Source organism: Athalia rosae, chromosome 4 (assembly GCF_917208135.1).
Source record: "Athalia rosae chromosome 4, iyAthRosa1.1, whole genome shotgun sequence".
Taxonomy (NCBI): domain Eukaryota; kingdom Metazoa; phylum Arthropoda; class Insecta; order Hymenoptera; family Athaliidae; genus Athalia; species Athalia rosae.
Genome location: NC_064029.1, coordinates 3,464,086 through 3,477,261, shown reverse-complemented (window position 1 = coordinate 3,477,261; position 13,176 = coordinate 3,464,086). Strand labels below are relative to the sequence as shown.

Sequence of the window (13,176 nt, the reverse complement as noted above, 5' to 3'; positions counted from 1 at the left end):
AACCCAGTAAAGAATGAGAGCATAGAGAAATTGTCTGTTACGACGAAAGAGACGCCGGAACACTTTTATCAGACGAAAGAAGTTCTCGATAAAAATGGTCACAAGGGGATGTTCGTTTCCATAATTCCGAAGAACCAAACCAATGGACCCTTGGATCCGGAGGACGAACTTTATCTGAGAAAAGCGGATTTGGAGGAACTCGAGAGGAGAGAAGAGGGAAGCGACAGTTTCGACGAAGCTATAACGAAAAATGCCGAATCAGACGGAGATTACGGGGTGCCCCTAACGGACGATGTAAGTTATCTTAGCCATCGGGGAGTCACACGTTTGACAGAGCATGTCCATCGAAAAGTATTAATCTCTACCTCCTGGATTGCGGAAAACCACAATCATTAAAAGAGTAATTATCAACGTTGACAGTCTTCAGATTGTACAATATCTCTCAGTCCACTTACACAATTTCGATTGACGGTGTGGTGGCAACTTCTCGGACCATTCCACCTTGCGTCCGAATAAAAACTACAATATTTCCATTCCAGAGTTTCCTGCTGGGTCACGTGCTCCAGAGAGTTCCTCCCCGAACTTCCGAAACGCCCGAAAAAATGAACAGCGGTAGCGAGGAGTACGAAGATTCCGAAGAAGACGCGAGCACGGAACGCGATGGTCTTTTCAATTCGTACGAGGAAAGCGACGAAAGTGAAAATCGCAGCGAACAGAGCGCCGAAAAAAGTACCACGAAGGCCAAGTTCGAAAAGGATCCGAGCAAAAGACTTTACTACTATCTCGAAGATGAGAAATAATTGGCTCCAAATCTGAAAGTGATTGAAATCAATCGTTAAATGCGATTTTGCATAATTTAACGGTCTCGTATAAAGTTTCATTAATCACGTCTGTTGAAAAGTAGTTGGACCTTGAAGAGTTTCTTCCAAAGTCATTTTAGATTTTGACAGTCGTCGTCATGCTAATCGAATCTTAATTATCGCTAATGCAATTTTTCACCGTTCCTTTTTTTTTTTTTCTTTTTGATTTTATTTCGTTTCTTTATGGTTCTTTGTATAGTTGGGTAACGGACCGCGTGCTCGCCCGTAGAAATGTTACGTTGCTATAGCCGATACGGTTCACAGCCAAATATTCGCATGCATTCGACGATTGTCTATTATCTCGACTATTTTGCTCGACCGCCTCCGATCGATCGGCGAACGATTCGGACTCGAGTTTCACCTATTTCGCCCATATCGCGTTTGGGTCGTTACATGATACATTTATTTATAAATCTTGTACATAGAGAAAACTGTTTTGTTATAATTAATAAAAATACACGTTACGCAAAACGAAAGGCTTTACCGATATTCGTAGAATTTCAGACAGCCGTTACGTAAGTCGCGTGACTGTATAATTCTGTTGCAGAATAACGTCAATCGATATGAAAAATAGAAAGGGCATGGATAATCACCTCGGAAGACCGATAAAATTTCGCCAGTCCCAATACCCCTTCCTATAGGTCGCTACGTTCGACCGAACATAGATGAAAGTATAATCACCTAATTAGCCGAGATGCTGAGCTCCTTTCGTCCGAATACCGATGAATTGTTATTTTCTATATGTTCCGGTCGTTGAGTGCAGTTCCATCGTTTCTCCTCTTCGTTCACATTCGTAAAAAAGACCTCGTCAATATTTCCAGATCTGGACTTTTACCTCGAACTGCGAAGGTTCTGCAGAATTACAAGAAACGAAAAAAGTTTATTACTTAGCGATGTGTAATTACTTTTTCTTGGAACTCGAGTCTTCCATCGTCAACGTCGAATGCGACGATATCGGAACGGCAAAAAAATTCTCAATGCAGCCTCCACGCATCTTCGGATGGTTTTTATCCCGAGACCGTTCGCCGATTGTAATTAGGAATATTAACATCGGCGAACATCGCGAATGAAATTATTTTTTCAAATGCGAATCTTTACCCTGTTCTTGTACCTGCGCAACGACCACGATGCTCGTGGCGAATGATTAAAGTGCGGCACGTATCATTAGCATGCAGTTGCTAGACGGGTACTAAAATATAATTACATCAAGTAAGTAAATCTAACTGCAATACCGCAATTAAGAGACACTCGCAACGAGCAAAAGTGAAGTTATGTTACAGGATGCTAGAAGGTTTACCTTTTGTCGTGTAAACTTATACTTATATCTTTACAAAACTACATCACGCACGGCTGCATACGGTGCCTGATGAAATTGACGTACGTCTCGATCCTCCCGAATTATGAAATTTGACTCGAAATATTTTTCAATTACACGAAGCGCAAGAATCGATCAACCCCCGGAAGTCAGGCTGTGATTCGACGTACGAAGTTTATCGGTGCAATTATTTTTTAATACAATTTCGATGGAATTCAAATGTCCCAGTGCCTTGAACCGGTCTAGATTTCGATCGGTTGACGTGATATACACCGAGCTGCAATCCCTGACCTAATTTCGGGGATTCAAAATAGTAATCAATTTTCAGAATAATCCAATCGAGGTCGAAATACACTGCGACGGAAGTTCCTGGTAAAGAAGATGCACGTCATAAAAGCGACGGTGGAATCCCCAGGACCGATTGTCGAATTTTCCAATCATCTGGACTGTCGAGTGCTCATTTTCATGAAATCGTCGCACGTTATTTAATCAACACCTTTCCATATCCAGTGTCAATCGTGTGTGGATATTGAGCACGTACCCTCGACAAGCTGCCGCTGTCACATGGAACTAACAGTAATCGCTATGAAATGAGTCCTTGATGTGTACCGATCGCAGGTACACAGAGATAGAGCACACATAGTGTTACTCGTGACTTGTGAGAGGAACTGGGTCTGACTCAAGGTCAAGGAAGCCGACACACCGGTGTACAGATAAAATTCTAAGCCTATGAATAACACCTGATCTTGAAAAAAAAATTGCTCGCCTTTCATTGGCTAATGACATAGGCACAGCTCGTATATAATTCGATTCATACCATTGCCCGTGGGTTTCGCTCTCTATCGACCGACGAAGACTTCGCTTAGAAACATGGCTCTCGCAAAGGTGAGTTTTCGGGACCCTAAAATATCCCGAACACCCATCGTCACACCTCCTAAGTTAAGAAAGTGATAACTTAATCCGCCGTTGTTCGATTGACCTGAACTTTTTTTTCAGACCCTGATATTGGTGCTGGTATCCAGCGTTTTGAATTCGGCCGACGCTTTACCGGATAGTGCGGGAATAGTGGAGATGCCAAACGGACTCGCGTATGGTAAAATTTTTTAACAGTATACCTATCTTGTTTGGTACAAGTGAAACGTGAGATCCTCTTACCCGTTACTTCGGCACACCTGCGCGATATTCTCGATTTCTGAGAGTGACCTGTTCGTTCGGTTAAGCTCGTGTTCAGAAACGGAAACTCTTTGGATAAATCTTCGACAGGGACCGCTACCTGTATCTCGATCCTTTCTCTCGCTTTGCCGCGGAACGACCGACGTTGATTTTGCTGCGAACGAGACGATTGATAAAATGTTAATAAAAAAAAAAAATTCAAAGTGTGCGATTGGAGGGTGTTGGTAAACCGTGGAAAAAAAAGTGGACTTCTAAATCACGATTTCCCGATCACAGTATCGCGCGATCGCGATCCAAAGTTCGGTTTCTTTTGCACGATTCCGTCGTACGAAACGGCAGGAAATTCGAATGAAATTGCAGAGTGAAAAACAGAAAGTAGGTTTTCAGCTCCGGGTGCTGGTCGTTGCGTGAAGGACGAAGAGACAACGGTTATCGAAAGTTTTTCACACATATTATCTTACAAAGCTGCAGTCCGACGAGTCTCATTCATTTCTCACGCAGGTGGAATACCCTACGGCAGCGTGAGCGGAATGGTAGCTAAATACGGAAAAACGGAAGGCAGAAATTTCCCCGGCTACAACCCGTCGAATAATGCCCAAATAAACCCACCCGTGGTTTACACCCACAACACCAGAAGTACGGCGGTCCACGTACCTCGCGCAGGGGCTGTCGCCCCCGTCCAGATCTTCAACCACCCCGGCGTCGTGGCGCCTGGCGTCGTAGGAATGATCCACCAAGTCGGCTACTAGCGATGTACAGTTGTCTGTTTGTCGAATAAAGTTATTATTTATTTATCGAAAAACCATTTTATTTGATTCCACGTAAATACGTTCGACGACGGGGGTACCAGTTTTATAAACTGTCGTCGACGATTCCGATAATTTCAAGGTGGGAGTTTTGGTTCGGCTTGGCAAATTGCTACGATTAACATTCGAAGGAAAGTTCCTGTCCCAAAGTACCATGAAGGTCGACTCGATCGACCGATTCAAGTGAATGTGGAGCTTTGAACTGGATCGGGAGTATTTTTATTTTTAAATCGAACAAGAATAATGCAGATACGTTGGCTGAAACTCGGAGTACACGGGGAATTCAGCGGCGATAAAACAGGTTCGTTTCATAACGAAACTTGCGTCCCGTCAACGTAACGTGTGGCAACTGCGGCGGTAACCGTATGTATGGTTTATTGAACTGACCAAGTAAACGATAATCGCAATTACTTAATACACACCATCTCTCACTCCAATATTATGAATTATAATATACCACGAGCATCGGTGTAAATATCATCCTATCGAGTTAAAATGTTATTTGAAGTCGCGCTTTCTCCGTTTAAACGGACTCTTGTTACTTACCCGTTTGACCCGACGCGATCACGTCGTACAAGGACGCCAGCGTTGAACGATGAACCGAGGAGCGAAGAGTTCGAATGTAGTTTTTACGCCCCAACGGGTGCCGTAACTTTTAATTCGTAGTTCCTGTCGGCCCACCAACCACTCCGTATCTCCTGCGTCGAGTCACATGTACACAGAATTGCGCGAATGTTCGCAATACCTACTCCTCGTAGAGGAACCTGGCGACAAACGTCACGCTATATCTCCCCTTTCCTTAATCCAGATAGGCACTTGACGAGTTGACGGTAACAATCAAGGGGAGAAAGTATAAATAACATCGAGCAAGGAGTACGCCCTTTAGTCTAACACAGAGTCGGCACCATGCGTTACCTGCGACAGGTGAGTACATCCCAGCTGCGGTTGAAATAACAAAATTCAGTGAAACCTTGGATTTGCTTCCGAAGCGGCTAAGATCGATTAATGGGGTTTGTATAGAAAAGTTGATCGCAGATGACGTATTGTGACGTACGTTGTCTATTTCTCGATCGCTGATCCGACGAAATGTCAACCTGTGAATCGAACAGAAGAATATACATTTTTTTCATCCATAAAACAATAGATTGCGAAAGTGAGACTTACGTTTTTAGATCCATAACCGTGGCATCCGTTGTGAATGCTATTTATGTACGTGGAATACGTCGAGTGGTACCTGCAATTAGTGTTAGTACATCGATCATAAATATCACGGGCTTCACACTGATCTCTCTCTCTCCTCTTTCAGATCCTGTTATGCTGCACGGTATGGACGAACGTGCTCCCACCGTCCACGGCACAAGAATCTCCCGGTAAATCGAACGAACGAATCCTACCCTCAATCCCCGCGATAATTTGGGGGATGAACGCGAGAACTTTAATCGATCGTTAATTTTCCGTAGGCGCAAACCCGGAGCTTTTGAAGACGATTACTCGAAACGTCGAGTCCGTTTTGTCGCCGACCCTTGTCGGGGAACTCACGGGCGTCCAATCGAACCGCACGGCCGTAAACTTGGAGAAAACCGCGCCGAGGAATCCCCCGGAACAAACTGGCAGCATAAACGACAAGAAACCGGAAATACAATTCGACAATCAAGTGTATCCTTACCACTACGAAAGATCCTACCACTACCAATACCCGCCGGACCCTTCCAGGCCCGAGGGTTACTCCGAAAATTTTTACAGACCGAAAAATCACGTCCCGAACAACTATGACCCAACGTACTACAGATCGGAACTTTACAATCCGTTCGATAGAAATTCACAAGCCAATTCCAACGCGCATACGATCTCGAATACCGATGCCAACGTCGCTCCTGGCGACGGCGACGCCAAGCCTACCGAAGCCTCCCAGAATGGAAGTCAGGGTGATCATATTGCAGCCGGAGGTTACAGCGGACCGAATCCCGTCCCGTCGAACTCCTTTGCGTATCCCGACGTACTGCCGCGATCCGATCCATTCCCGAGCGTCGATTTCGACGGGTACAGGCACGGAGGTTTTGGGAGACCGTTGGTGCACAACGAAAACTATTTCAGACCGAGTGGCGAGAAGCCGATCGGACATTATTTGCCGCAGGGAGAAGCGAGGTTTCCGGAATCGCACTATCACCGACCCGTAGAATCTTACCAATATTTACCCCCCCTGCATGACTCCTTCCACAGTTATCCTACCAAAGATTTTCCTCACAGGTCTCAGCATCTTCCCTCACCTTATCTAGGCTCTTTTTTCCCTGGCGTGTATCCAGGTCATTTCAACGGTAACCACCGTCCCTCCGATCACTTCAATAATCTCTTCAGCGACAACTTCACCAGAAACTTTCCACCGAGGCCACCGTTCGGTGGATTTTATCCCAATTATCATTACCTTCCTCCTACACCCCCCGGACCAACTCCTGATCCTGGTTCTCCAGCACCCGCTGAACAGAATTCGGAAAACCCCGTCGATCCTCCCAAAGAATCTTCGAGTCAGTCGATTCCTACGACGAAACCGGATGACTCGGCCCCCGTACCTGCCGCTTCTAATTCCAATTACGAGGTAAAGGTACTTTTCCCTATAAAAGGAAACAACAATTATGCATACCGACCAAGAAACTCCCAAGACTTTTTAGAAATCGAGAAAAACTTTAGATTCTAAGTGAAACATGTTTGTAAACCGTTCGAGTATCCGAACATACCGATGAGAGGAAACGATGCTGGAAGACGTTACGTGTCTGATTATATAAATTTTCGACGGATGTTATTATAATAAAGTATTTATTCACCCTCGAATGATCGCTACGATTTTTTCACTCCTTTTACCGCCGCTGATTTCAACGTTGAATAAATATTTAGATCGCTTGTAATTAGCGCAGCTTCTTACGTCACCGAAAAAAGTCTTTCTACGTCAAGTCGCCACGGCAGGGCCGGAAACGAATGGAGGGCAATTGAAAAGCTGGTAGGTACGATATTACCGAGCCAAGGCTTTCTGAATATCGCCGATGACGGGGTACGGTGTAAAATTGCAGAGTAAGTGCGCGCGACGCTGAAATACTGCCTATCGATGATTGATGACGGTGATTTCAGAAGTATCCTAAAATTGTTTCGCAATCTTCGCACAGCGACTATGTGCAATTACAAGCGATTTACGTTACGCACAGGATGATCGTTTTCATTATGTAAAGGAAACTGTCGGATGCGTGATCGTAACTCAACAAGCTATTTCTCGTTAATAGCTATGGGAAGATATTTGGATGTCAAGGTATAGGGCGGGGCACCCGGTGGCCCCGACCAACTCCTTGTGCCGCTGTTTTACTCTTTCATAACGCGCGTATTCACGTGACTTTTGCAACTACTAACAACAAGTTTTAACAATGCACTCCGCTATTATCGAGAACATGCGTGAATACAAAGCGAGGAAAAATGATTTTTTTTTCTCCCCCTCATGTGATGACACGAGGAGGGGTCCCAAGGATCAGATTCACCGTATAAAAGAACATCGCTTTGTTCTCGTTGACATTACCGGACATCCGAACCACCGCTGCTGGTCTGAAGTCAAAAAAAAAAAAAAGAAAAATATATACCGCTTACCACCGAATCATCTGGAGTTCGACGCGTCATCGGCTATGGCTTCCGAAAAAATTGTGAGTGTTCGTCGAACGATCGTCAACTCCTCGCGAAAACGTTGATTAAAATTTTCGTCTTTTCGTCAGTTTGCGCTTCTTCTACTCGCCACTGTCCTCAGCGTGGCCTTCGCTCGACCCGGACACGGCGGATACTACGGATATTCATCCCCTATTTCGTACTCCAGTTATCACTTCCCGAGCTACAGTCACTACCCAAGTTACAAGTATGGACACGGCCTGTATTCGAGTTACAGTAAGTGAAACTGTGAAATTTTATCTCTTTATCACCAAATCACCGGTGGGAATCGTTCGGCAATTTTTTTTGCAACTTTCAAAGGGCAACGCTTTTTTGTTCGTTTTTTTTTTTTTTTTCTCTTAGGCTATCCGTTCTATGGATACGGCCATGATTATGGTTACGGAGGATGGCTGGGAAGCTACTGGTAGAACCAGATGTGATCGGATGAAATGAACACGTTTTTGGACATCGACGACCTGCAGCTCATCCAAGGAATCGAAAATTAAGCTAAGGATACTAAGGACGCTTCTTTTTTATACAGTTAATTATCTTCACCGTGTACACTTCAATAAATACAATTCATTACTATATTTCTTCTCCGAGGTACGATATTGAAACTGCTTTTAAAAAATTATCAGAGAAAACGCTTAACTTCGTAGTAATTCAGGTGACAAGAAACGAAATCGTTATATTATTTCCTCAAAGATGTTAGCTCGAAATATTTTTCCCCCTTTATCGATCGCGACTTTTATCCGTCCTTGTTTTACGAGAAACTCGCGATTCCATGGTCACCTTTACGCTGATCGTCGTTCAAATAGAGAGGCAATCGAGTAAAAACGTGAATAAGAATAGACCCGAAATTGAGTAATAAAATCTATCGGTCGTGTCGATCGGTTACTCGAAATTCTCGCGAGAAGTGGAGATGAGGATCGTTTCGACGAGTAGGAACACAATGTTGCCGAGTCAACGATTTATATTTGTTTGATTCCAGAAAACAGGTGATAATCATATGCAAACTTATGCAAACCTTAGAATCATTGGTTGTCATTTATATGTATATTCTCATTTCGTTTTTTCTTTTTTTTCGAACTTCTGCAGTCAGTAATCGGATAGTCGACTTTTGAATATCTTTTCACATAACGTGGTTAGGCACAATTATCGATGCGATCATCGTGCACCCGATGGCTACGTTGTTAGATAATTTGAAATTCTGTGAGTTTGAAGGAGCTCTCGGGATTGCAGCATAACATCCACATATAGGCAAAAATCCACGGACCGATGAGATTACCCAATAAGTGGACAAAATAAATTAGTCGATTTCAAAACGCCCTCGTCGCCCACAAAAAGTTAAACGTAGATTTTCATCACCGTTAGATGCTGCTCAACAAACCACCAGTTATACTGGAACCTCATCGTATTTATCTTCGACAGTATTTCAATCGTCTGGTGATTAGTTATACGAACTAATCTCTAATAAAACATTCATTCTACTATTTTCTCTCAATTTGAAAACTTATGATTATTCGAACAAGAATACCCATAAGAGGTCCCATTTTGACTCATCTTCAATCACCATCGTAATTTATTGGCAATTCATTATCTTTCTCAAGATGTCGATTACTCTCGAGAATAATTCATTGCATCTATTCACCCGTACGTTGAATTTTTAATTCTAAACTATGCGTATCCGCAGTGCATCTATGTATAAAGTAATTGCAACGAGTTATACAAATCAGTCGTTAGAAGTGAGCCGGTGAGAACGGGATAATTTAGCACTCGTTAAAATCAGAAGGTGTGAAGAGTTTTGTGGGGTCGTAATATTTGGGTTCATCGGATAAGGGAATTCAGAATTATTGGTAATTGCATAACGAAACTTGGTAACTGAACTAACAGTCATTTGACACACAGCTTTCACTGCATATCGACACACGCGCGCGATAAAAAGATGCTCAAATATTTGTCGAAGCAAAAAATAATGTACGTGTTTTTCACTCACCGAAAGAATCAGAATTGCGCTAGATTTGTATTATGAACTTTTGCAATCGTGAAATTATCGCGTGACGTGGTACGAGGCGCATCTTAAGTTGAAAGTGAAAATTAACGAGGGAAAGGACGCTCGGGGATAAACGTATCCTTGAATTGTCACGTTCGGTGATTTTCTTTTTACTCTTCGCCAATTTTCCACAAAATTATATTTGAAACAGAAAACTGCAACACCTGCGAATCGGTATAATTGTACAACACGTGCTTCTACCTGCTATGCAACACCAGAATTGATCGTCGACTACAAAATATTTTTATCCATTAACGCCCGATTAGTTCCCAGCCGTAAAACGTACGCTCAATACACGCGTCGAAATAGACAATAAAATTAAACTACCGTAGGGATAAGAATCGCGACGTTGCTACTGTCAAATCTTAAATACGAACCGTTAGTTAAACCTGCAGATAAACGTACAGTCGAAGTTCAGAGCTCAAAGTTGAATGTCATAAAATGTATGAAACATTTATACATAATCAGCAAAGTGTTCGTTGAAATGAAAGTTAACATTTGAGGTATAAGTGAGCACTTTTTTCATTCGTGTTTCATTTTCAAATATATTTTTACGTCGCACAATATTCACCTTCGCAAGGTTTCACGCGGTATAAATTCCGAGAGATGATAAAGAAAAGATTACGTTGCATCAGGGACACGATTAATCAAAGAACAGCTTTTAATTCACACATAACAATTTTTCGGGGACCAGCTGCACGTGAGAACAAAAAAAAGAATCACCCGTCTTGCCCCGGGGGTCCTTTTCGCCCGGCCTCCTTTACGGACTCAAGAATGGGAACGGTTATATAACAGGTGTATAACGAGTTGAGGATAAACCAATAAAAATTCACGTTGCACTTGAACAATAATAAATGCGCCGATTATTAATTCCATTGAAAAATATCGATCTGTTTTAAAAACGCGCGTTCCAACGGCGAGTCGACGCTGAGGAATATGAAATTTATAGCAAATAATTTGTCGTCTACGTCATCAGGTGATAAATGTCCGATTGATTCCAAGAGCGTAACGCATGTTTCATCTGTAAAAGAGGACTTACAATTAGAATGTTCTGGTCCGACACAACGACCCACGAGAACTCACCTTTTCAGGTCAAGTCTTACCGGCGTATTGCAGCAAGAGCCGATCGGGTAACGTGAGCCTCGGGTTGTAAAGCCGGACTTTAAGGCGATCGTAGAGTAAAGATGACTAATAATCCTTCACATTGTACAAGAAGATAATAAATAATTACTATTAGTTTAACATTAATAGACATCATCGAATCAATTTTCAATTGATGCGTAGGCGCCGGTTTTATACTGCACAGCAAATTCAATGACGACGTTGGTTTTCAAAGCGTATACTACGATCGAAATGTTTTATTTAAAACATGATCAAGAAAAAAAAGATTACATATGAACAAACGAGGAAGCGTCCGCAGAGACAACATGACTTTATACCGCTGACCTTGGTGAGAGTATTTGACGAAGAAGCACATCCTACTTTGGAGAAAAAAAGACAGAAAAAAGTCATTCGGGAGAAGGTCGTGCAAATAGAAACTCAATTTTGATTTTTCTCCAAACTTATTCAATCGAAATATACCGTACGCAGACCAGTCATGTTGATGTCATTAATTAAGCTATCACAGCCTTGTACTGAATGGAAATTTACAAACGGTTTTGGTGATAAGAAATGTGATGAATTTGATTCCATATTTTATTGCTGAAAGTACCCCACTTGATTAATCATATTTATTCAAAAAACAAGTGGGCTACCACAAAATATCAAGTAAAAAATTATTTCCACCCAATGATTACTCGATCGATTGCATGAGTAAATGATTTTGGCTTTCAGATTTGGATTCCTGAGCTGATTATATGTAAGATTACTCTTGAAGAAGCAAAAAAAAAAATCGATTTTTGAGCAAAAAACAAATCATCGTTTTAATTGGGTTCAATATGCTTTTCTGACGTATTTTGACCTCAGGAATCCGAATCTGGAAGAAAAATTGACCTATCTCGAAAATTGACCGAGTTATCGCCAATTTTCAGCTTTTTGGGGTCAAAAATAAAAAATTAATTTTTTAGTCTATCTCACTGTATTTTGAGCTCAGGAATCTGAATCCGAAAGAAAAATTGGTCTATCTTGAAAAATGATCGAGTTATCCCCATTTTTTCGCATTTTTTTGCATAAATTTGAGGATATCTCGAAGGGAAAAAATCGTAGCTCAATTTGGCTTTCGGATTCGTGTTCCTGAGGTCAAAATACATAAGAAAAGTGCCATACGATCGATTTTGAAAAATAAAAATTTTTGGCCAAAATTTGAGATTTTTCCAAGGGGTACCCCTTACGATTTTTTCAAATTTTGGCCAAAAATTTTTATTTTTAAAAATTAATCGTATGGCACTTTTCTTATGTATTTTGACCCCAGGAACACGAATCCGAAAGCCAAATTGAGCTACGATTTTTTCCCCTCGAGATATCCTCAAATTTATGCCAAAAAATGCGATAATTCGGCGATAACTCGATCATTTTTCAAGATACATCATTTTTTCTTTTGGATTCGGATTCCTGAGCTCAAATTACATTTAGATAGACTGAAAAATCAATTTTTTATTTTTGACCCCAAAAAGCTGAAAATCGGCGATAACTCGGTCAATTTTAGAGATAGGTCAATTTTTCTTCCAGATTCGGATTCCTGAGGTCAAAATACGCCAGAAAAGCATATTGAACCCAATTAAAACGATGATTTGTTTTTTGCTCAAAAATCGATTTTTTTTTTTGCTTCTTCAAGAGTAATCTCACATATAATCAGCTCAGGAATCCAAATCTGAAAGACAAAATCATCTACTCATGCAATTGATCGAGTAATCATTGGGTGGAAATAATTTTTTACTCGATATTTTGTGGTAGCCCACTGGTTTTTTGAATAAATAATTAGTCAAGTGGGGTACTTCCAGCAATAAAAATTTTTTTCTGGTCAAAAATCATAGGAAACATCTAAAAATTGTCGATTGTGATTGTTTTGTACTCAACTTCAATTTTGTATCAAAAAAAGAGCATGTCATTTTTTGATTTCATACTTAGGACAATGATTTACGAATTGAGAAACGAAGAAACTTGAAAAATAAACTGTCAAATATTGAATCTTTAAAAACTGGAAAGATAAAAATTGAATCTATCAAAATAACGAAGTTCCCTTGTTATTACTGCGGTGAACTTCATATTGTAATATTGTTATCATAATCTGAATATTAAAAATCTCATCCCTTGCATTTGTTTATGGTACAAGATTTTTTTATTTATATGGAGGGA

The 13,176-nt window shown here is 41.3% G+C and overlaps 2 protein-coding genes and 1 long non-coding RNA gene across 3 annotated transcripts; 2 read left to right on the top strand and 1 right to left on the bottom strand.

Annotated features, from left to right (window-relative positions):
- The first annotated feature begins 2,842 nt into the window (after positions 1–2,842).
- On the top strand, positions 2,843–4,150 carry LOC105689557. Its single transcript, XM_012406644.3, has 3 exons — positions 2,843–3,060; positions 3,172–3,268; positions 3,850–4,150. The coding sequence occupies exons 1-3, from the start codon at positions 3,046–3,048 to the stop codon at positions 4,095–4,097; spliced, it is 360 nt and encodes a 119-aa protein (XP_012262067.2). The 5' UTR covers positions 2,843–3,045; the 3' UTR covers positions 4,098–4,150.
- On the bottom strand, positions 4,003–5,756 carry LOC125500578. Its single transcript, XR_007277952.1, has 4 exons — positions 5,319–5,756; positions 5,070–5,248; positions 4,701–4,918; positions 4,003–4,111 (listed from the first exon to the last, which is right to left on the bottom strand). It is a non-coding gene; the product is annotated as an uncharacterized LOC125500578 (long non-coding RNA).
- LOC105689532 (formin-like protein 14) lies at positions 4,918–8,419 on the top strand. Its single transcript, XM_012406610.3, has 5 exons — positions 4,918–5,078; positions 5,461–5,524; positions 5,615–7,831; positions 7,901–8,066; positions 8,193–8,419. Exons 1-3 carry the CDS (start codon positions 5,061–5,063, stop codon positions 6,844–6,846), a joined length of 1,314 nt encoding a protein of 437 aa, XP_012262033.2. The 5' UTR covers positions 4,918–5,060; the 3' UTR covers positions 6,847–7,831; positions 7,901–8,066; positions 8,193–8,419.
- The last annotated feature ends 4,757 nt before the right edge of the window (positions 8,420–13,176 follow it).

What these genes read in the sequence shown, in the direction of transcription:
- LOC105689557 (XM_012406644.3), top strand. An exon ending in GCCAAACGGACTCGCGTATG is followed by an intron (nt 3,269 to 3,849) that starts GTAAAATTTTTT and finishes TTTCTCACGCAG; the next exon opens with GTGGAATACCCTACGGCAGC.
- LOC105689532 (XM_012406610.3), top strand. An exon ending in CACGGCACAAGAATCTCCCG is followed by an intron (nt 5,525 to 5,614) that starts GTAAATCGAACG and finishes AATTTTCCGTAG; the next exon opens with GCGCAAACCCGGAGCTTTTG.